Source organism: Ceratotherium simum, chromosome 17 (assembly GCF_057802395.1).
Source record: "Ceratotherium simum simum isolate JZ-2026a chromosome 17, ASM5780239v1, whole genome shotgun sequence".
NCBI classification, from domain to species: Eukaryota; Metazoa; Chordata; class Mammalia; order Perissodactyla; family Rhinocerotidae; genus Ceratotherium; species Ceratotherium simum.
The window spans coordinates 27,035,501-27,061,297 of NC_141916.1; the positions used below are offsets into that span (position 1 = coordinate 27,035,501).

The 25,797-nt window shown below is 34.9% G+C and overlaps 1 protein-coding gene across 2 annotated transcripts in view; it reads right to left on the reverse strand.

The window, feature by feature from the left end:
- The window catches only part of CNTN1 (contactin 1), a 354,640-nt gene that overhangs the window by 153,658 nt on the left and 175,185 nt on the right, over nucleotides 1–25,797 (reverse strand). For both annotated transcript variants that reach the window (XM_014786370.2, XM_087442559.1), the window contains 3 exons: nucleotides 10,913–11,048; nucleotides 9,477–9,509; nucleotides 1,750–1,882 (listed from right to left, as the gene is read on the reverse strand). In XM_014786370.2, coding sequence (XP_014641856.1) covers nucleotides 1,750–1,882; nucleotides 9,477–9,509; nucleotides 10,913–10,973 — 227 coding nt within the window. In that variant the 5' untranslated portion in view covers nucleotides 10,974–11,048. The remainder of the gene's footprint in view (nucleotides 1–1,749; nucleotides 1,883–9,476; nucleotides 9,510–10,912; nucleotides 11,049–25,797) is intronic.

Genomic DNA, 25,797 nt, shown 5'->3' on the forward strand with positions numbered 1-25,797 from the left:
CTATCTGAGAACAAACTCTTTTGTTTTGTCACCTCTATTCCAGCTTGGAGGCTGATTTGCTAAGTTTCCATGTATGGATGTCAAGGACAGAGTGTCACAGAAATAGCTTTTGAGATGCTATCAAACTATCTAGATAGATACATACTGAAAAAATTATATGCTTTTTGGAAAGTCCTAAAACCTGTGTTTTAGTCCTGGATCTGTGATTTACTAGCTCTGGAGCAAGCCAATTTACTTATTCAGGACTCAGCTTTCCCTCTTGTAAAAATACATGCTTAAATTAGATCTCCTCTACAGCCCTATTAGTTATACTAGTCCATGTCCATGACTATGTGTATAGATTCTCATTACGTATGGCTTAAAGGTAGAAATAAGTCTAGCCCATCAAATATTTTCAGAACAAATGTATTATTTAGAATTGATAAAATATCTACTTATACTGTACTCCCATGCATGAAATTGAAACAATAAAAAGGGATGGTGATTTTGTATCTAAATTCATATTTTATTTTAGGACTAATTTTTTTTTTTTTTTGTGAGGAGGACTAGCCCTGAGCTAATATCTGATGTCAATCCTACCCTTTTTTTTTCTTGAGGAAGATTGGCCCTGGGCTAACATCCGTGCCCATCTTCCTCTACTTTATGTGGGATGCAGCCACAGCATGGCTTAACAAGTGGAGCATTGGTGCACACCAGGAATCCAAACCTGCGAACCCCAGGCCACAGAAACAGAGCATGCGCACTTAACCGCTTGCGCCACTGGGCTGGCCCCAAAGACTAATTTTGTAATTATAGCCAGAGGCAAGAGAAAATGAATTCAACTACAATTAAATGAGGGGAAGGAGTATTCTCTTTGATAACTTTTTATAACAATAGAAAGTTATTTTTCTATCCAGGAAAAAAATCTACTATTAAAGTCAAACTTGTTGAGTGACAACCTTCAATTAAGTCAGGCGACGTTAATGCACTAGAGCCCCAATTTCCCCATCAATCACTTGCTGTGTCTTCATGGAGCCATTTCACAGGTGAACTTAAAATCCGTTGGCATTTGGTTAATTTTTTAACCTTATTCTTTGCATCAAAATAGAAACTGTTAGTATACTTTTCTGAACCATCCAAAGCAGGAAAACCCATTGTAACTTTCTATAAAGTTATTTTTGATAGCATAAATAGGTACCCCAGAAAAACAGAAAGAGATATGTTTATATAGATTGTCCAATAGGTAGAGACATTTAAAAAACTTGCTGTGTTGTCTGGAATATAGATTTGAGAATATCGAAATAGTGGTACTTTCTTGAATTACCTATACAAGCTCTTTAAATATAGTTAATATAAAAATATTATCCATCATCTGTAGGTATGAATTATCCAGGCCAATGCATAAACGAACATTTTATCATCAGATATGTATATTTAAATTGTGCATGATTTTCATATAACCTTTTGCATGCCTAATAGCATGGTCTCCATTAGACAATTTTTAAGTGGATAATGTCAAATGGCACTGGCATTATCTGGGCAGGAAATGGCAAGTAAATTATTTGCATATATTTGAGAAAACTTGCTATCTATTTGGGCATTAAACAACTTTTTTTATAAATGGCTTGTATACCGATATTTTTGCTAACGTCCCTGGACCTTGTGGGAAGCCTTATATTATAGCTTTCTCTATCAGCACAGGGTGATAGATGCTGATCTGTAATCTTTAGTCCAACCCTCCATTGTGAAAAGAGCAGTGAGGTACATTACTTGTAAATCGGGAAAGGGCTGGCTCGTGCCCTGCAGTTTAGCGAAACTTTTCCTTCCGGTGATTCCTCTGGATAAATGGTATTGATTGGTTGCTCTTCAAAAATTGGTCCAAATCCTTTGTCTTCCTCAGAAACTGCAAGAAAAAATTGTTTTATAAGACAAAGAAAATTTGGATACATTAAAAAAGTTTTTTGAAAAAAAAATGTCAGAAACACAGAACCCCGGTTTTCATCCAAAACAAAGACGTTTCCCTCCATAATCTTGAGGAAAACATTTAGGTTCTTTATTCAAAATTCTTTTCTGCTCATCTCTCATCATTTCTCCCAAAGCACCCTGTGTTGCCATCCTTAACTACTTACAGCTCCTCAAACAAGCCATGCTTTCATGCCTCTGAGCCTTTGCACATGCTTTTCCTCTTTCTGTAATTACCATCTCACTTTTTTCCTCCTATCAAAATTCGTACTGTCCTATATGACTTAGCCATTAGGTCGTTTCTTCAGGAAGCGACCTCTCGCCCCTCCGAGCTTCAGTTGGTCCTCATATGTGTTCTCATAACTCCCTATACAGCTTATAGTATTTATCCCACCTTCTGTGATTCTTGTCGAAACTTTCTGTTCCACTAGATTGCAAATGTTCGGGGACAGGTGGCTATGCCCATAATCTCTATACACCACCCTCCTAGATAGCTGACTAGCAGTCTGGAACATGATAGGTGCTTCATGATTTTTGAACCAGAGAATGAATGAATTTCTAGATGCTCCGGGGATATTAGTCTCTTTCCTGGGTCAGTTCTTGTTTATTTTATTTTTCTAAACATGTGACCAGCATCGGTACTTAGCAACATCTAGAACAGTCAATAAACAAATTACATGGACATGGGATCTGACCAACTGGTTTAAAATCCATCACAAACATACCCATATTGGGAAGCAGTTGTTCCTGACAGTCTATCCTGTCCGAAAGGGAAGAGTAACATCTCACAGCAGGATGAGGAGAAGAGAATCACTCACATGTCATCAACATGGCAGCATTTACAGAACACAGCTAAGAGTCGCATGCCCCAAATGAATTAGCACTGATGTGTATGGCTAGAGAGGAGGAATATTCTTGCGTGGGATCGTTGGAATGTCTCTGCTAGATCAAAGCTATGTTTCACTCCTCCAATTTATTTTTTTAAGAGAGAGTTTAAGGCAGATGCCACACAGACATTTTTTCTGCTCTAATATCCACCTTGATGAGAGCTTTGTTCCAGCTTCCCCTAACAAACAGTATCATTATGTCATTTAAATCTTGCTTCAGTACTGTTTAGCAGTGACTTTGGAAAAATTATTTTATTTTTCCAAGCCTCAATATCACCTTTTATAAAATGGGGATAATAATAAAATCTACCTCATTAGGTTATTGTGAGAATTACTTTGAGACAAAGCATGCAAGACAGTAGTGTACCTGGCCCATAGTTAGCAATAAGTAAATGCTGATTTTGCCAACATTTTCATGAATTTGCCAATCCTTTCAAAATTTAATTTATATATCTTATGTACATCAATGCTTAGATGAATCATGAAGTTTCTAAAAGCCAGGGGCCAAGATTTATTTGCTCTTGTAGCTCTGGTGCTATTAGCACTGTGTCAATACGTATTTGTATACACATAGGTGATTAATAAAATCCTTAAGTTAGTTTCTTCCAGCATGAAACGTTCATTTTTCTAAACTGACTTGAAATATTTCAAAGGAGATGTCTCATCTTTAGTTGGAATTTGCTGAAATTGCCATTCAAGAATTCATAGACCTCATTTACATTCTATAACCACCACCCCGTTTCAGATAGCAGAGAAATTGCTGGATCTGAATCAGAGGAACCAGAGGAACTGAAATTTAACTCCAGCATTATGCGTTTTTCTGGCTATTGTTTTATGCAGCCATTTGTTCTACATGGCTTCTACATTTAAGTGAGAAAAGAATAAGGGTACGTGCCCTAAAGACCCCACAAGCCGACTACAACCATAAGAGAATCACGAACCCGAGGTGTTCACAGAAGCCCTCTGCTAACGATTTTGAAAGTCCTGCTCTGAGCTGTTTAGTTTCCTATCCTTCTGAGGTTTTAAAAACCGTAAATGCATATAATGTTTTCTGCTTCGTTTCCAACAACTTTCCTGATAGTGCCCAATATTTTCGGGCTTTTCAGGATGTAACAGCACACCGGGGAAAAATGAGAAATGAATCCCAAATCTCTGATAACTAGAGACTTTCATTTGAATGTAGGGTCTAGATTTTCCAGTCTGTGAAAGAAATGACCTTGTGCTTATCCATGATAAAAATTATATGCTATTTTCTTCCCACTTGGATGACTTCATAAGCTCTTCTTTGGGTCTCTCCAATTGCACAGCTTTTCTGACTGGAGCAATTTAGTAACACCTGCTGACCTGGAGATTGTGTTGTTTCTTCCCATTTCACACAAAAATGCTTAGAAATACAAGCAGAAAAGTGCAATTTTATCAATATATATAGACTTTCTTCTTGAAGGCAAGATGACTTTTATTCCAACTCTACCCCATGAGGAATAAGGATTTTAATGTGAAATTTTTCAAACAGCTTTTAAAAATCAAAATACACGAAATATTTAAAAGACTGAAAATGAATATTGCTTAGTGGGGTTTAAAGCTCCTAAATATCTTCTAAGTACATTGTATTTATATGACAAGCCTGATGATTATGTCATTATTATTATTACCGACGGAAAAGATAATCAGATTTAAGGAGAAATGGATGTTTGATGCAATTATCCATATAATTCAAACAGAAGCCCACTGATCTGCACTGGATTGGGTCTTGAGTTTCCATTTGCTACATCAGTGGTAGCATAAGAATTTCAAATGCACATCTGAAAGTATACAGTTTGATGAACTATAGGTATTAGTTGTCCTTAATTAAGTCAGTGACTTGATTCTAACCTTGGGTATGGCAAAGAGTTTTTAGACACAACACCGAAAGTATGATCCATGAAAGAAAAAAATTGGTAAGTTGGACTTTATTAAAATTAAAAATTTCTGTTCTATGAAAGACCCTGTTAAGAGAATCTCAAGTCTTCAAGGTTAGGGGTTTTTGGGGGGGTCTTCTCCAACTTGCATTCTACAAGAATCAAATTGGAGAGACTTTCAACTAACTAAATATTTGTCTCTGTTAATAATGGGGAATACAGTAGTGATTGCATACTATTTCATAAAATTTGAATTCATCTCAACAGGTGCAGGATTGCATTAGCTAAAGACTCTGTAATATTGCTGTATTTCCAATGTAGAAATAGACAGTCTTGACCTGTCTAGCATCTGCTTCTATACTGCCCTCTGGCAGTGCCGTTATGGGGATTGTAATAATCCTGTATTCTCAATTTAATTTATAATTTCATTAGCTTCCTTGAAAGAAATACTTTTACCACTTTGAAGTTAGATGTTCATTCTGAATAGCCCTAATTATTTAAAGTATTGTATGATGACTTCAAATACAACAAAGACAGATGCACATAAGCATACATCTTTGTGAAGGTGGAGATTAATTGGGACACTTGCTTATTTTAATAAAATGCAGAATCTTAAATATTTCTTTTGATTTTAAGGCATATGCTTTTAAGATAAAAACTGGTCAGCTTTTAGAAAACTGACAACATGTTTTAAGTAGTTTCTTCATCTTGATTATACATATTAAAAAATGAGTTTAATTTTTTCTAGAAAAGATACTAGTGATGGAAATTTCCATTGAAAATAATGGAATATCACATACTAACAATGATGAGACTATATCTATTGATAGGCAGTCCCTCAAAGGGTATATGGAAAGATTAAACACTTTTGGGGTGAATTGGGTAGAAGTTTATAGGCCAAACTGGATAATATTAGTGCCTCATGTTATTTTTCTTCTCAATGACAAGTAGTCTTCACAAATTATATGTATATATTTCCTAATACTCCACTTCCATTTGGCTTTTATAGGAACAGACAACAAAACATTTAGGGGATAAAAATATGAAACTAATTTCCAACAAAATATTGAATTAATTTTTCAATTTGAGAAAATACTACATTTGAGATAGTTCTCTTTGCCCATTTTCTAGATCAAAAAGCAGAATAAGACGCACTTCACATCACATTAGTGTTTCAGGTAAGTATTATTTTATAAATCTATGTTTCTTGCTTTTCTAAAAATTTCAAGCCTGAATAAAATAATGTTTTCCATTAGATGGTTTAGCAATTACTCTGTACATTTTATTTTGAGAACATATTTGGGCCCTTGAAAGTTAAATTACTCAAAACAAGCTTTAGAACCACATTGGCATGTTCACTATGAACCTCTGAATGGGAACCTCATAACCCCCTTGAAGAGTATCTAAACTTATCACTCTATTAACTCAACCAGGGTGCTCAGATCAAGAGAAAAAAATTTTTAGGGCAAATACAACATGAGGCTCAGCAAGGGACCAATTAATGCACGCATTATACGCTCAGCCAACAAAAATGTAAGCCACCTATTGCTTTCTTCTAGAGACATGGAAATAATTAGATTACAAATTATGATGTTTTGGAAATATTATGGGATTAAAGGGCATAAGAAAGAAGAAACAGGTATTATGTTTTAAAAAATAAGATTACTTTTTAAATAAGTGCCCTTTTTCTTACTGGATAGATCCTTCTAAAAAGGAGCACAAAATTATAGATGACTTCTCAAGCTAATTGAAGACAACACTTCAAATTACTCTTCATTTTGATCTGCTCTTATTGCAAATTGATTTATTTTCTACCATATAGTGGTAATCTACTGCAGAAGTTCATTTCTTAAATTTGATCAAGAAAATTCACAAGCAAGAAAAAAATCATATATGAATATTTGCCATCAGATTTGCAAATATGAGTGACAGGCAAAAGCTGTTGCTTTTTTCGGTCCTATGCTCAGTTTTACAATTAATGAAATCAGTCAGCTGGATGATCTAAAATGGGATTACTTCACTACATGGGATTCTCACTACATGGAGTTGGTCCACTATAATCTTACTATTCTATTTTATTTCTGGAAATTGAAAGTATAATTATGATTTGTGCTTGAGAGTTATTTTTTATTCATTTTATATCCATTTTGAAACAAATTCTATTTCTCATTCTGTAATATGTCATCTCAATCTGTTAGTTATCAAACATAATTTTACATAAGTATGTCGCAAAGAGTCTCCAGAAAAAATCTCTTAGAAAAAAGCAATGGCAACAAAATTTGAACAGACTCTAATATTTGAATTTTCCAATATTTACAATGTTAAAGTGGTTACAGGTTGGGGAGCATTACAAGTTCTCTTGAAATACAATCAACTCTCTAAATGAGACAATATTTAAATTGTCTCAAAGCATCCTTCTTCCAGACAGTACAGCCCCTTGTCTTTATCCATTCTCCGCTGATAAGAGAACAAGGATGTTTAGGGCTTGGGCTTTGAATATTCTGGTGCCCCAACACTTTAGGCTCATGGATAAAAAGTAACATTGTAGTAATTTACCATAACTTGGATGTAAAGGAGTTGGTCTCAAGAACATGCATCAATTCAATAATTAGAATGAAGACTAGGGTCAGGTTAGCAGAAAAGTTGTCAACTAAATTTTCATCGGCCTGGCTTTACCTGCCCAAGAAGAGCCTATAACGACAAGGTTTTTTTTTTGTGTGTGTGTGAGGAAGATCAGCCCTGAGCTAACGTCTGTGCTACTCCTCCTCTTTTTGCTGAGGAAGACCGGCTCTGAGCTAACATCCATTGCCTAATCCTCCTCCTTTTTTTCCCTCAAAGCCCCCCAGTAGATAGTTGTACGTCATAGTTGCACATCCTTCTAGTTGCTGTATGTGGGACAGGGCCTCAGCATGGCCGGAGAAGCGGTGTGTTGGTGCGCACCCGGGATCCGAACCCGGGCCGCCAGTAGCAGAGCACACGCACTTAACCGCCAAGCCCCGGGGCCGGCCCCCTATCACGACTCTTGATAGCAACCACTTCCATAACCTATGGTCCACCTCTGAAGCTAGTGGACACTGTGTTTTGCATAACTGTCTGAGCATCTTCTTACAGCTGCCTCATGTCTGACTCTGCAGGCTACCACAAGCCAAGGAATGTCTGAGGGTACCAGAAGCTGAAAAAGGCAAGGAAGGAGCCTTCCCCTACAGAGAGCACAGCCCTGATGACACCTTGGTTTTGGACTTCTAGCCTCCCAAACTGTGAGACAATAAATTGCTGTTGTTCTAACCCACCCAGTTTGTGGTACTTGATTATAGTCACAGCAGTTCTAGGAAACAAAAATATGTATTCTACTTATTATATAAGTAGTATAAATACTTATTACTTAAAGTTAATAATAATAAACTGTTGAACTTTAATGAACTTGCCTTGCCCAAATTTATCTGACAATTAAGTCCTTTTTAATGAAACTCTTACTAACATCCTGCAGAACAAGTGTTCTTTAAAATTCTGACCTATTAGCCATATTTCCCCACCTCTGTACTTTTTTTTGTGCCACTTCTTCTTCTTAGAATTTGCTCCATTTCTCACATTTGAAATACTTCAAGGTTCCCTTACCTACTATGCCCATCATTAAATATTTCTTAATTCCTCAAAGTAATTCTTTTAAAGTGTTTATTATATTTTTCTTATAAATTTGTTATCTCCTACTTTTCTTATTCCCTATTACATGGTAAGGTTCTTGAAGTCAACGAACATATCTTATTGTTCTTTATATAGCCTACACGTAGTGATTCCTAACTCACAAGGTGGAAACAGAAATAGCCCTGGTGGGATTCAGGATGAGACTTTCCCTTAATCCTCATAGCCACAAGTGGAGGTTCTTCTGACCAACTGTGGCATGAATATCCTTGATTTGGCAGCAAGTTGTAGCATTGGTTGCTCAGCGATTCTTCCTGATTACTCATTCTCATACCACTATGCAGTGGCTTTTATAAGTTGCCAGTTTCACTTATGTTCATTGAGCTACTATTATATAGGTCACTGTGCTAAAAGATACCACCACATTCTTTTTTTAGTCCCCACAAGAATCCTATGATTTTTACATACTGGAAAGTCAAAGCTCATAGAAGTTGTATAATTTGCATAAGATGACAGCTAGTGAAGACCAGGTTGAATATGCAAATCCCGGCTGGTCTTACTCTAGACTCTATTTTTTCCAGTATGCCTTACTGCCTCTATTTCTGGCAAGAACTGTTCAGTGTTTGAAGTAGAATCTAAAGTAGGAGGATTGCTAATTATATTCATTAAATCATTAAAAATAAATTTTGTAACATCTTTGGACTCCAAATTAAACTGAATCTTAATGTTCCAAATTCATTAACTTTAGTTCTCACTTGCAACAAAGCAAGAGGCTTTCAAATATTTTAGGTGTTTATAATATTTAAAATATTGCTTCAAAATTTAGTAGCATAGGATTGTTATAAGCATGCAGAAAAAAATACAGGCCACACTGAATATTTTCTATCTGCTACAATCATCTAATAGGATATTTCTTTGTGTGTACCCATTCATTCATTTTGGCAATCAAACAAATTGTCTTTTGATCCCAGACAAACCATCTTACAAAATTTCCAAGTGCTAACATTAACCATTTGCCTTTAATTTTGGAGAGTTAATAGCTTAAAGCAGAGGTGAAATGTGATTCATTTGAGAAAAGCTCCTTAAAATGTTTATCCTTTCAGCAACTTACCTCCATGACCATACCTTCTGTGCCAGGTAAACTCTAAAAATGAAAGAAAAAACAATTTTAATCTCAAAGCAGCTCTTCAAGTATGTGGTTTCAAACATCACTCAAATAACTGACATACTAGTTAATGAAATGAGATTTTTGGCCCTTCACTACTAAGATTGAAGTATCATCATATCTCTGCAGATCCTTATTTCTTGTCTTTGTATTTTATAGTTATAGCACTAAAATTTGTGGTCAACAGAATTAGTAGGAATTTGCAGTACTAATAAGATAATTTTTATTTTATTTTATTCATAAAAATAAGACAGCCACAATGACCCTACCACAAAAATTTTCTTTATTATATTTGCATATTAAATATGTATATACGTGCACATAATTATGTGTGTGTATGTGTGTATAATTACTGTGGTTATATCAATGTCATTAAAATTCTTAAGTACTAATGAAATTATTCTATTTTTTGGATTCTAAAGTCATCATAATAAAAATTACTGTCCAAAATAAAACAGCATTTTTATTTCCTTAATAATAAGTAAAAAATACAATAGGATGTCTATCAGGTTCATCATTAAAGCAATCAATGGGGATTGATACGTGAAAGGATGACATCCACCTATGTCTTGAACTTAATGGCAACTCAACAAGTACTTATTGAGTTAAGGTAATTGAGATGAAGGTATTAGAAAAACTGATTTAGAAAACTTGCTGCTTTCAGATAAAAATACACCTCTCCTTGTAAGAAATAACTCTGAATCCTTCATACTTGTTTTTGAAAGATAGAAATATAGGATTTGTCCTAAAACTAGAGCATTCTTAAAACTGCTTTGTTATTCCTAATGTCCCTGCACACACTGTAGGTTATTTTAAAATTGTTTTTCATAAGACTGACCAGCCTGTAATAAAAATTAAATTATATTAACTTACAAATAAATAAATTAAGAACAAATGTAACAAATGCCTAAAACATATTTCTAGTTATTATACAGCATTTTACTCTTATTTATGCTATTGAGGTTATTTAAGTCTACGGTGTCTATATGATAAAAATACCATATAATGGTGAGCTGCTGTATATGTTTTTTGACACCACATTAAATGATGTCAAGTTGAAATTGGCCATAGTAGCAATATTTACTCCCTGGGGATTGACAAATGCTATACAGCAGGGATTTTTTTTCCTTCCCAGAGATCCAGATTTTAAACATTTACCAGCACACCACTAGGTAAGATTGACTAAATCTTATGAAATTTTAATTGAAAGTAAAAATAAAAAGAAAATAGGGTCAACCTTAATATATATTTATTTAGTGGTCTAACCCAGGTGTCAAAAGAAAATATTAATTCTAACTTCATATCTCAGATCTAATGACATAAACACACATATTGATTATATTGATATAATTTATGGAGATTATGTAAAGGATATTTTTTACCTGATAGACAGGTTGTAAAAGATATTATCACAAGGTGACTAACCAGCAACCACATTTTCATCTTGTGTTCAGTAGAGGTTAGGTTCAATTTTCCGAAAAATCGTTAGCTTTATGGCAGTTGGCTAATATTAAACACCTGTATCAAGAAAAGAAGAGGAAAGAAAAGAACAGACAAGAAAAGAAAAGGAACAAAAAGAAGCATATGGTAAAGAAAAGTAAACGTTCGTCATTTGGGGTCAACAACATTATCAATTCTATTGTATTTTATGTTCCTTGGTTGCAGAATAAGTTTTAGTTTATATAAATACATTTGTAAAAACCATGTTGTATGAAAAGAATGGATTCAGTATCAGGGCTTCAGCTGCCTTCCAATATTGATACCATATGAATATAAGTAAGTCACTCAATCAGTATGTTTCAGTTTTTAACTCTTTAACAACTGAGTATAATAATACCTTTTCTACAAATAGCACAGTTGTAAACATTTTAATATCAATCATTTAAGGGGCAGTAGAAAGATTCAATTAAAGATATGTTTGTATAAGAGGTTTGTAAATTCATAAACATTATCCGAGGGTGATATGTTAGCATTACCTGTTGGTGGCTTGTAGAAACTTTTTGCCAGAAATGCTAATTTTTAAATGTTAAAATACATTGATTAATAATATATTCTTTCCCCTTCTCCTCCTTCATTTCTTTCATTCATTCATTCAACAAAAAGTAAATAATTTCTCCTTATATCTCAGCAATTGCTCTTATATGTCTAGGTTTTGTGGGACCAAATCTTTAAAAGTCAGAGAGCCATCTTTAAGGACAAGAAGACAAAATTACTAATATAAAATAAGCTATAAAATTATGTAGCAGTATAATTAAAACATCTTGTTTTTATAAATTTTGCAAAAACTTATGACCACATGATTACATTGGTGAGGTTTCACCCAGGGCCTTGCCTCATGTAAGTGAGGAGCCCCACGACTCAAGTGTCAATCATCTTCATGGTAAATCCCCCTCTGTGACCAAGCATATAGATAAAGGAATCAAGAAGACATAGTTTGCTTGCCTTTAAGAAGTTCACAGATCAATGGAAACACATATGTGTACACACGTCAGTACAATGAGAAAGGTGTTTGGATCTATATGCTATTAAACTTGAATACGTGTTAATCATTTTAATTAAGAGCATTGTAAAATACATCACAGTGGGAATGAGTCTGACTGTGGTAGGCAGGGCATTACGGTGGAAGTATTACACTCTTAGATCTAAGTTGTTTGGTGGCTTCAGAAACCACCCACTTCTTACTGGAACTCCTTGAAAGCAACAGTCCCAGGGCATTAGAGAGAGATCTCTGCAACTGGGACACAATAGGAGCTTCAATACGAAAAGACATCAAATCATGTTTTCTAAGAATATATAATAGCGTAGAAAAATCTCATGACGTAGAGTTGATTGTAAAATATAAATTAAGATAGAGCATGAAAGTAATTCTGAAAGGAAAATACCTAATGTTATGATGCCCAGTATAAAAGTATACTTAAACATTATCTAAAACAGCAAAAATAAAATGGTACTGATTGTTTACATTGTACTGATATGTTAAAAAGAAAAACATGGTATCCTACTTATTTTTTATAATTGTAATGGATTTTAAGACCATATTAACTCCCCTGATTTGCCAGAATCCTAGCATTTGCAGGGACTGTTAAAAATATTTAGTAGTACTATGTAGGCCAGGATAAACATATTTTTCCCTTTTGGTGTATAGATTATTCTCCAGCAAAAAATCATTTATTTCTAGAAAACAGTGAGTTGAATTCTTAGAGAAAACATAGTGGAAATGGGTCAAATTAGCAACAGGAAATATTTAAAATATCTTTGCAAGAGAAAAAATATTCAACAGATAATTTTTAAATGCCAGGATCAAACTATGACCAATTTCTTTCTCTTGAACATAGGTGAGAAGGTGAGAACTACACATCTGTATAGTTTGTATTGTCTGGGCTTTTTAATTTTAATTTTATTTCTTTTATTAAGCAGGACTGATCAGAGAGAAAATGTAAATAAAGATGAAGCATGAAGAAAAATTCCTTCAGAAGGCAGGGAAATCAAATAAATGATCTAAGGAAGGATTTTTAGCTTTTTATTTTGATGATGTATGGTATCATTAGTATCTAAATATAGATCTAAATGAAAATTATTGAAAATTGTACACATTGTGTATGTCTTCTAAAGTTTGTCTCAAAAAATGTACATTTGAGCACTTTCTTGGCCTGTTGGCTTCTAATTCCTGTCATTGAGTTATGCACACTAATTAGGATGAGTTCCTTTTTTGTTCTTCCCAAAACCCCAGTTCATGGTTGTATATCCTAGTTGTAAGTCCTTCTAGTTCTTCTATGTGAGCCACCACCACAGCATGGCAACTGACAGACGGGTGGTGTGGTTCCATGACCAGGAAACAAACCCAGGCCGCTGAAGCAGTGAGAGCACCGAACTTTAACCACTTGGCCATCAGGGCTGGCTTAGGATGAGTTCCTTTAATGAGGAGGAAGGTAGAAAAAGCAAATAGATAAACTATGCCAAAATTGTTATGTCAATCAAACAATTGTTTTTGCAAAGATAACTTAGATAATATATGTGCAAACATTTTGAAGATTATAAAGCATGCGCAGTTTGATGTGGCAGTAATTATTGGATTTTAAATAGCTCTAATTTACCAATTAATAAACTGTTATAATTTGAGAACTTTAAATAATTCTAAATAATAACTCTAAATAATAAAGATATTCATTGTTAAGAGCAAGGGATGCTGTTGTAATTTGGTATTGAGTGTAAAGAAAGAGCACTGACCAGAGAGAAAAAGAATCAGATAAAAAGAGGTAAAAGTGAAGAATGATTACTGTGAGAGCATCCCTCAGATTTTTAATTTTGATGAATTACGTGAGATTTTGGTCATTTTATCTCATTAACTTTACAGGTAGTCTGGGAAAGAAGGAGGGCAGGTCTAAAGGAAGATAAGCTGTGTCCACACAGAGCAAGTGATTTCAGGAAATTGAAAATAAAACGCAGAAGAATTTTCTAGGTCAAGGATGTTATTTAACATTTTCTTTTCAGATAACAACCATAGTATATGGGAACATGTGGCAAGGCATAGTCAAAAGAGATCAGGGAAGTCAGCCAGATCTTGTCTGAAGTTCGGCTCAACCCTTCTTTAGCCTGCAACTTTGGGCAAGTTATTCAACCTCTTGACTCAGATTTTCCTCATGTATAAAATATGGAAAGAATGCCTAATTCATAGGACTACTGTAAGGGTTGCATAAGATTGTGCATGTGAAATGTTTACTATGAAAGTATTCAATAAATATTAACTTATTATTCTACTAGGCCATAAGCCCATCAGGCCAGGGGACATGCCCTTGTTCATTGTTACATCTCTAATGTCTGGCACAAGGGAGTCATTCAATATATATTTAATGAATAAATGAAGGAAGGAATGGACCGTTCCATAACTGTATTCCAAAGCACTTGCCATAAACAAACTGAAATCTAACTTTAATTCCTTAAAATAAGGATAGGATGGTGACAATAGGTAATAAGGAATGTCTCTCATTGGGACTTTGGTCTTTGTTAGAGATTATTGCTGCTTATAAATATATTCTAAAAGAGGATATTTACTCCAGAAGATATTCTATTTACCAATATTTTAAAGCATTTTTAATATGCATTTTACTGAGTGTTGTTGGAAGTTTCTGTCTTCCCATCGAATATGCACACTCTAGTCAGACGGAAAAGTTTTTCATTATTTTGAGCCTCTCTGTATCATACCATACTATCTTTTCCTTCACTCCAAAATATTGCCTCTTTCAATAGGACAGTGAGTCATCACCCTGGCAACATGTAATTTATTTCATTTAACGGGTTTCTTGCTGTTCAAGTATGAAAGCATCTTTCACATCTTGTTCACACATTTGTTTTCTGCTGGTGATTTATTCCATGGTGTCACCAGTTATCCCATCATTTGTGGCTCCCTGATCACATCCCCTCAGCAGCGCAGTAGAGGAGAGAGGCAGCGAGGCTGAGTCCATTGCTGCTAATGCAGAAGAAACTGCTCTTCTTTCTCCCTTGAGGACATACCATTCAGTAATTCACAGCTAGCTCCCCAGCTCCCTTGGGCCTGAAAGTGTTGCAGCAAATGAAGTGGCGGAGGGAGGAAATAAACAACTCTGACAAAGATGTGCCAGTTATAGGAGCAGCCATTTTTCTTCTCAATAACCAAAATAACGGAACGACCAGAAACAGGAACATGGGGATGCACTCCTGTCCCCAGGGCTGCACTGTGCCGGCCAGCTGCCTGAACTCACTGGGCTTCAGAGCCCTGTGGCTTCTCATACTCCCAGCCTAGGCCTTACACCTGGTGCTGCAGATGCATCCCACAATCCATCACAGCTCTATAGGTGTCTAGTGACTGGGGCTTCCCTAACACGTACTGGCACTATATTAATTTCCAAGAGAATTGAACTTCTGTTCTCCAGCATCCTTTATAAACTCTTACTCATACATTAAAACAACAACAACAACAACAACAAAAGATATAATCAGGCAACCTAGTGGGACACATTCTCTTCCTTCACCCTTCTTTCTTTCCATGCTTGTCTTTCTCCTCACCTCTCTTTCTTTGCTTTAGACAATGCTAAGGCTCTCCTTTGAGAAATTTGGTCCATATCTAGATATGCATTTTTCTGCTGGACAGACATCATCATGCTCTTCTTATGTTTTGCTCTGTCATAGGATAGCCCCAATAAATTATTCAAAAAAGCTTCAACAACAATACATTAGCAATCATTTAGCCACTAACAATTACAAAGTATTTAGTCCTGCTATATAATGAAACAATGTTCCATTAAGACCAATAAAACTAAAATGTCATTGAACTGATGGTCATACAATCATTTACGTTGATAGAGAACAAGATCTTAGAAATATGGATAAAATATTAATATATACTAGTAAACGGTCACATCTCTATTTTAGAAAGAAAAAAAGATTTTTGGGGGGATGTAGGAATCTATCCTAACCGATCCTCAACACAGCTCATGAAAAGCCACGTTAAAAAGAATATTTAGGGGCCGGCCCCATGGCGTAGCGGTTAAGTGCGCACGCTCCGCTGCTGGAGGCCCAGGTTCAGATCCCGGGCGCGCACCGAGGCACCGCTTGTCAGGCCATGCTGTGGCGGCGTCCCACATAAAGTGGAAGACCACAGGCACGGATGTGAGCTCAGGGCCAGTCTTCCTCAGCAAAAAGAGGAGGATTGGCATGGATGTTAGCTCAGGGCTGATCTTCCACACACACAAAAAAAGAATATTTAACCTAAAATTTTACTTACAATGCTCATCACTCTGCTCTGGTTCTGAAGAAGATTTGCTATAAAGTTCTATTTCCAGGAAATAGAGGAAGCTTGTTAGAGTTGAGCACAGATTAGTCTAAGTGAAAAGACACCAGTGTCTCCTACTCTACATTTTAAAACCAGAGGATATTTTATCCTCAGACTCAATCTGAAATTCTGCCTCTGCTATACAAGTCATTCAATCATCCTGAGCTGTCAGTCACCCAGCCTGTAAAATGAAAATCCAAGAAGACTAATCGTCTCTGTGTATGGATACGTGTATGTGTGTGTGTGTGTAAGTAAATGCCCTTTCACATATGAACATTACAGAAGTCAAAACATTAAAGTGGAATAAATGAAATTTTCCAGAAATAAAATTAGTTTTGAACTTAAAAAATGCTAATCCTTTAGAAAGGGGATGCTATATATTTTAAAGTGCTAATCTTTTATAAAGGGGATACTATATATACTGTACATTAAGACTTTCATATCAATATTATATCTCTCCAGTTAATTTTCAGATTATTAAATATAATTTAAACATCAGTGACACAGCTCCCTCTAGCTGAATAATTGCATACTTTATATGTTCTTCTCTAGCCTCACATTGACTTTTTAAAACTATATCATCAAATTATTATTGTCTCAGTTTAATAGTTTTTCTGCAAAGTCATTAACAATGTTTTAGCAACTTCCTGCTATGATCAAATATATTTAGTAAAATTTTCTGAAGAACGTGTTGTTCTAAGCCAAGGAATAACAGTACACACCCCAGGAAAACACCCCATTTTCTGAAAATGATTATAAACAGTATCCTTCTTTTCCAGAATGGAATCATACACTGCTCAGCTACCAGGTAGAGTGTGATGGTCTTCGGAGTGCAACAGCCTTAGCAGGAAGCAGCTTGCCACTTGACTGTGTGTGAAGAATATGTAAAAAAAAGCAGCAATACAATACGTTTCAGAACATCAATAAATATAACATCATCAGACTGTGAAATATATAATGACTCAGAGCCTGCTGAGGGAAAAAATATCTGAAGACTTTTTGAAGATATGAGTATTAATTGAATGCTGACAGCACAGCCTGCATTTTACAGAACAACTGATGGCTCAAATTTTTAGATAATTGGATTTATGATTAAATTAATTATTCATTTATTTTTAAAATGATGTATGCATGCAGAGCGACTTAAAAATAGTGGAACTCCGTTTGTGATATTTATAGCACATTTTCCTCACAGGCTATTTTAAGCCCATGATATCACACAAGACTATAACTGATGGAGTCATCTTTATTTGTTGGGATAATTTCAGGAAATCATCATTTTTAGGTAGTAGAATAAATAGAAAGTCCTTCATATATTTTGTCCCACATTTCAGGATTGTGTGTATTTGTGGTTAGATACCTCTTAAAATTTGAGAAAATACAGACAAGCCCCGCTTATTCCAAACCACCTCCCCTGTGGAACTGATGTGATGCCAATTTTACACAATCATTTTGCTTGAAATTACAAAATGGAAATGCTAATGGAAAATGGAAATAAGTAATAATAAGCAAATCAGGCAATACGCTTTCTTGATTATTTGCAATTCCAAGAATCACTGATTCAGTCAGTGAACAAGGGAGGGGTTGTTCTATCAAGCAAGATTTAAAACTCATTACATATATTTGTGGGATTCCACTCAACCTCTTTCCTATCAATCAGTACATTAATAGGAATCAGTTTATTACTCAAGGGTAAAGCCATATTTTATTCTACTTGGAATCACCACAATCTAGTGCTAAGTTTGGCAAAGAATTGCTACTCAAAATATCAGATGAATATTGAACAAAAGGTAAAACATGGCAGGTGAGTTTTAGCAGGAATTGGAGAAGGATAATGGGGAGTGGAAGGAATAATCCCTCTATCATCAATGATTTACATGCAGGATCAGGGTGGAAGGAACTGAATGGAGCCAGGTGATGAACGGGAGGACTGAAGGTAACAAGGTGACCTCAGATACATGAGGACAGTAAAGGAGCAATAACAAGCATATGTGCTAATAATTTTACAAACTACTAATCTGAATCTTATCTCATCTGATCCTGTCAAATCTCTGTGAGATTTTTAGAGATAGACTGAGTTATGTGGATCATGCAGATTGCCCAACGACACACAGCTAGTTACAGAGCCAAGGCTTAAATCCTATTCCAGACAAATTTAAATCCTATATTTTTTATTGTTTAATTTTTTTAAAAAGATATTTAGAATCTGTTCTTGCTCTAGATCATAAGAAAGGATATTTTGTATATTCAATGACTAACATATTTTTCAAAAAGCTAAGTCAGTGTTTCCCAAACTGTGGTCAAGGGGCCACCTACTTTAACAGTATTTGGTGTACTTATTAATAAAATAGATTTCTGAGCAACTCCCAAGAATAATTAGAGTCTCTGGTGGAATAGCCCAAGAATCTGCATTTTAATCAAGCTTCCCAGGTAATTTGTAGGCATACTAAAGTTGAAAAATTATTGTAGTAAGTGTGTTAAGTAAAGGTTGGAATATTTCCACCACTCACAGAGAACATGCAAATGTGTTCTGAATTCATTAGGCCACATCTTTAGCCCAGGAACTCTAAAAATCAGAAGATAGGCAACATTTAATAATCTACCTCTTACAATTATGTCTGTACTGTACTTTGTCGTGGCGTTTGGTCTGGGTGAGAATTGAATATCATCTATGTCTACATCTGATTTACTTTACTATATCATAATGAACAAGGCATCTTGATATATTGCTTTGACAAATACCTGGAAGGTTTCCTACTTTTAAATGATACTCTCTTGTTGCACTGTAATGACATGACTGAAAGTGCTATTAACTTCTTTCGTTGCCCCACTGCAGTTCAAACTGATCTGAGATGGCGAGACTACTACAAAGAAATGTGTTCTGTGATATCTTGCCCGTGAATCCTGTCTAAAAATCCAAAGTAGGATTTAATAAGTCTTTGACAGCAGAAAAAAATTCCCATGCCAGCAAGACAGAACTTTCAGACTTCTTTCCCCTTTGCTCTCCCACACATGCACAAAAGGACAAGACCTGTGAAGAAAAGGTACCAGGTTGAAATGCTCACTCAATTTACACTGGGAGTTTTAAAGACTTCCTGGGCTGTAATCTCCGCTTTGTATGGCTTTATTCCTCTGTGGAGATGTCCATGTTTAATAAATAGGCTTCGTTGCTACTGCCATTCTGCTTTCTGAGGATTCACTCTAAGCCATTCTCCCTACTGAAGTTGCAAAGGCCCAGGATGTCAGTGGCTGCTCCTCACTGCACAGTAGCTGTATGTCCTGTGCATAAAAGAGCAGGTATTTATTCTACCTTACCATCTAAAGGTACGTAGAATTTCTTACTGTCTTCTGACAACAGACCCCCCCATGATTAGAGAGTGAGGCTGATGATCTTGCAACTCCTATTAGCTGCTGTTCAGGTTAAGAGAGACACCATACAGAAGGCATATTCCTTCTGAAAGAGCATAATGTAACCTTTGACATTCTATTTGTTAAATACAGGGAAAAGTCACTGAGTATAGGTCGTTGTATTAGTACATAAACTGATGAGTGATACCTACCCAAATAATTTAAGCTCTTATTCCCAGAAACAGCATAAGAGAATTATTATTTTAAATGTACTTCAATTCAATTCAAGTTATTTTTGAAACATATAAAAAGATATCATTGAGCATTTGTGCAATTTAATCAGACATCAGTTTTTTTGTATGCTTTTCAACGACGAAGGAATTTATTCATTTTCTTTGAAGAGTATAAAACAAAATAATCACATAAAGGTAGCTGGATGGTAATTTTTAATTACTCATGAGTTTATTTCATACATATTTATGAAGTATCTACCAAGCTGAGACGTTTTGTAGCAGCAGCATAAGTATTAGTAAATCAAAGATACACATTCAGGGGGGAAGTTTCTAGATTCTAAACACCTACACAGTAAATTGTCTCATTTCTTTTTCTATACCCCATATTGACTAATATGATGCCTTACACATTGAAGATACTCAAGTTAACATCTGTTGAATAAATTTATTGAGCAATTACTAAAAGCAAATCATTGGTCTATATTTGACCGAGAGATCTTTGCGAGCAGGAGGAAGTGGCAATAGTGAAAGCATAAAGTAGGAAAGTAAAGGTCAAATTCAGAGAACTCTGAGGAGTTTAATAAGGCCAGGGCATGCACTCATGGGCACATTTGAGAAAGGTAAGTGGGGGGAAAAGTGTAGTCAAATTATGGGACCTTAAGTGCCTTGTGTTGAACTTTTGCTTTTTTCCGCAGACAGTGGGTGAGTTTCCACTGCTGAATTGTTCTGCAAGAAAATATCATCATAACATTTAATCCTAAGTACATTGGTTGATGAGTGCTCTGTTCTTCAGGCTCCTTTTCAATGCTCCATTACCAGAACAAATATTGGGGAAATTCCCAACTCCTGCATCCTGATCCCCTCAGAACATCAAGGTTTCAGATTTAGAGTGACAGCATGGTCTTGGGCTGTACAGAGACCTTTATCCCTTTTTATTTGAATTTGTGTCAAAGATTAATTAAATTGCCAATAAGGCAGGAGTGGATATATCCCTCCTTTTACATCAAATTACAGAACAAAGATGTGGATTATTCAAAAACTGAAATCTAAAGGAGAATGATTCATAGTTTCTGAAAATAATTTTATTCTCTCTTAATGTAATTATTTCTTTGTATCAAACCCAAGTCTTATCAATCAGCAAATAATTATCGAGTACCTGCTATGTGAAAGGCTCCACACAAGCCCCAGTTGGTGATAGAAGTGGAGGCAAATTCTCAACTTCCAAAGCTTGGAGTCTAGTTAGGCACAAGCATCAGAGCAATCTCAATGGATCTACTTATGATCCCTGCTACCAACAGGAACCTTTGTCCACGTATTTATTATTTTAAAGAACATGTTTCCAAATATCTGAAGCTTAGTAAGTAATATAAAATTCAATACGATTTTCAGAAAATTTAACTCTCTTGTACTCTCTGCCTCAAAATTATTTATCAGTGATACATCATCATTTCATAATTCATTCAACAAATATCTATTGAGTATCTATTTCATGTGTTAGGCATTACATTAGGTTACAGAAATTAAAAAATCAATTAAAAAGTCCTTAGCTTAGTAGTTAAGATACCCACACTCCGTCATCTGTCAACTTGCAAGCCAGGCTGTATTCTAGAAGCTTAAGTATTAACTCAAGCAATCTTCACATGTAGCTACTATTATTAACCTCAGTTTATAGATGAGAAAACAAAAATCTCTCATATTTCAAGACCTAGATCAAGCCTTATCTTTTAAGAAAAGCCATCCTCTGACAATCTTCTATGAGGTCCTCTCCCTTGTCTAAACTCTTGGAGCAGTTATTTGACTCACTCACTGATTCCTTACTATTATGTTCTTGCTTATCTTTCAAATACAAGGCCACTTCCACCTAAATATAGAGACACTCAATTAGAAAACATATCTGAAGACAATTTCAGAGGTCGAGAAAAAAGTACTTTAGAGAAGTGGTTTCTTTGCCAAAATTTGGTATTTCTGCTAGGTCTTGACAGCTTGTGAAGATAAGAAGTAGAGCAGAGTATCTGACCATGAAACTGTCTTGGAAAATCTGAACATATGGTCACAGCATTTTAGATTTTTGTATCATCAAAAGGAGATTGAGAGACAAGAGTATAGACAGTGGATATAGTCAGAACTTGTTCCTATGGCTAGTTTGCTTTGGGAAAGTTATTTCAGCGTTTGTCAAAGGGGAACAATAATATATAATTGTAAGAATTATATTAAAAATGTACATAAGATATCTGTTAGTTTTTCTTCACCACTAACTAGATTGTAAGTTACTGAGGAAAAAGAACATGCCTTGTCTGTATCTTCATGTTCCTTTTGGGGCTTAAATACTTTGCACAGAGTTTTTGATCAATAAATATATGTGTGTGCGTGTGTGTATGAGTTGTGTGTGTGTGTGTGTGTGTTTAATGCTACCAAAGATTTAGGTGTCATAGAAGAAAGCTGATAATTCAAAGAAAAAGCACCTGAGAATAGCTATCCATCTGGATTCATTTAGAACTCTTAAAGCACAAGAATCAGTAATGAGCAGTTAACACTGGTTCAAGGATAATTCTATGCCTTTCTACACTTAGGAGGAACAATGTGAGACCACTTCTGTTCCAAGATCTAATGACTTCTCTAATGCAGTGCAGTTGCCAATACAATTTGCAATGTAGATATGTAAAATCAGTAATTTACTTAGCAAATGTAGAAACAGTTATATAGGTAATTTTATTTGTTTTAAAATGTTTAAATGTCTATCATGTACACTGTGCTAAGACCTAGAGATTCAACGGACCCAAGATACATGATCCGTAGCTTCAAGTGGGGTATAGACCAGTGAGAAATAAACACTGATTAGAGGTAGGAGGTTCAGAGATGAGTCTTTCTCTCTTGACTTGCCCATTGGAGTAGAAGATGCTGCCATTCAACAAAGGGGAGATAAGATTTTGGTGGGGAAGTGAGTTGACCAAGAATTTAGTTTTGAAAATGTTAGGTTTGAGTTGCTCATTAGGCAGTCAAGTGGAGATACCAAGTAAATATTTGAATAAATGAGACAAAGAATTTGGAGGCAAGATAGGAGTTGGGAATAGGTATGTAGAAGTGATCTGCATAGAGATAATATTTGAAGCCTGGTAACAGGTAGAACCTCAAATCAATTTGTTTTTATGCAATGAAGAAATGAAAGGAAAATAAATGAAATAGCAGAAATATAAACCTGAAATGATTTTTCCCCATCATGGCCCTCCCACTAACAAAAACCACAAAATAAGGGAAGAAAACAGTGACAGCTGTGTCTATTGGCAGGAGCCCTGCAGCTCTTTGTCATCTTGCCAGAATTATTTACTTTCTTTACAAGCTTAAAAGAAATATTTTTTGGTTTTTGTTCTAAAAGTTCCTGCTGAAGTAAAACAACTTTAAAAAAATCGCTTCTTGGGTGTTTTGAAGATTTAAGGAATATCACTACTATAATTTCATTTTCTTAGAAAAATGATATTGGAAACTCATAGGTTATAGATTGCAGAAAATTGTTCTCTTATTTTTGTCATCTAATTTTGAATGTACAATATAAAGTTTATTACGGCTATTCAAGGACTTTCAGTCTTATTCAAAGTATCAGTGTTGAGTTCAATACGTCCATATTTTTATCCTCAAATCTTAAATTATCATTGATATTTTAAGAGATTTTGATTTAGATTGAAAATTAAACCCCTTATATGACTATGCAGAATGATATAATGATCTCCACAATTAAAGTGAAAGGGAATGTTTTGCAATTAACCAGAAAACTTTAGGCAAAAAGCAAAATTTTTACTTGAATTATCCACGTGGCCATTCTTTATTTATATTTGACTATACGTGAAATCTTTAATAATAATAACCAGAATATTCTTTCTTAATATTTTTTGTATCTTAATAAGTAAATTTTTGCATATCCACAGATATATTATGCTTTTAACTCCATCATGGTTTTGTTTAATCACCCTCCAGTTATTTTCATTTTTGTCTGAGTTCCATTGGTTTTGATTAATGTGCCTTGAATTTCTGGGAAGGAGAATTTGTAATGATTTATATTCTGCTGAACTGAACCTCTCTGACTCTCAGCTTTCCAGCAAAAACAAAAAGCACCATGTGTTGCCTTTTATATTTCTTTTAAAATACATTATACAATGAGAGTTTGGCAAATTGCCTTTAGCCAGTTCAGCTTAAAAGTTAAAAATTTCAGGTTGCAAATCTCTTGCCCTTGTAGAAGTGGACTTTTGTTTAAGAAACTAAGAGTATATGGTTGTTGAATAAGTTGTGTCCCCCAAAAATGATGAACATTTCTGTCAAAAGATAATATCTTAATTAAATCAGGCATTATGTTATTCCTGATATACACACAGGAGGTTTGTAGATTATTACAGGTACTCATGCTCAGATCTTCCTTAAAAATGCCAATAATAGTGATTGTTTAGTTATGGTTCTGTTATCTTCTATAAATGTGGCTCCTTCTTTGGGATGGATTTCATTTTGTTTTTTGCAATTAATATTTTTATTTGAATAGGAGTCAGTATCTAACAAAGCCTTTCATAGAAAAAATTCTAACCTCATTGGGATACGATGTTTTGCTGAGAATGAGAAATATCCCTGACTCATCTGGAACATACATATTATAAAGCTGAAAAACTCCGATCACAACATTTTGAGAGGTGTACACAGTTGCATAGATTTTGAACCTGAGATAAGCTCAGCTACAATGTAGTTATGTCCTTCTTGCCACCTTCTGCTAATTGCATCTAATCTATACAATCCTTCAGCTTCAGACAGGCCTGATGCAAAGATGCAACTTCTCAGTGGTAGATCTTTATTTAACCTTGTCAGCCAGCTGGTTATTTGGCCAGAAGTAAACAGCAGAAGGAGGATAAACTCTTGAGATATGGCTGTGCTATGGAAGAGTTCAATTTATTCTTTCTTTGAACAAATATTTTAGCAAATATTCATGCAAAGATGAAAAGGGAGGAAGACTCAATATTGTCAAGATGTCAGTTCTTCCCAATTTGATCTATAGATTCAATACAATCCCAATCAAAATCCCAGAAAGTTATTTTGTGTTATTTTGTGTATTGACAAACTGATTCTAAAGTTTATATGAAGAGGCAAAAGACCCAGAATAGCCAACACAAATATTGAAGGAGGAGAACAAAGTCAGAGGACTGACACTACTTAACTTCAAGAATTGTTATAAAGTTGTAATAATCAAAACAGTGTGGTATTACAAAAGAAGAGACATATAGACCAACGGAACAGAATAGAGAGCCCAGAGATAGATCCACATAACATTGTCAACTGATCTTTGACAAAGGAGAACAGCAAAACAGTGGAGCAAAGATAGTCTTTTCAACAAATGGTGCTGGAACAACTAGACATCCACGTGCAAAAAAATGAATCTAGATACAAACCTTACACCCTTGACAAAAATTAACTCAAAATGGATCACAGACCTAAATATAATATTCAAAATTATAAAACTAGATGGTAACATAGGATAAAACCTAGATGACCTTGGGTATGGCGAAGACGTTTTAAATACAACACCAAAGGCATAATCCATGAAAAAAATAATTAATAGGTCAGACTTGATCAAAATTTAAAACTTCTGCTCTCTGAATGACAATATCAAGATAATTAGATGACAAGCCAAGACTGGGAGAAAATATTTGCAAAAGACACATCTGATAAAGGATTGTTATCCAAAATATACAAAGAACACTTAAAACTCAACAATAAGAAAATGAACAACCTGGTTTAAAAATGGGCAAAAGCCTTAACAGACACCTCACCAAAGAAGAAATACAATTGGAAAATAAGCATATGAAAAGATGCTCAACACCATATGTGATTAGGGAATTGTAAATTA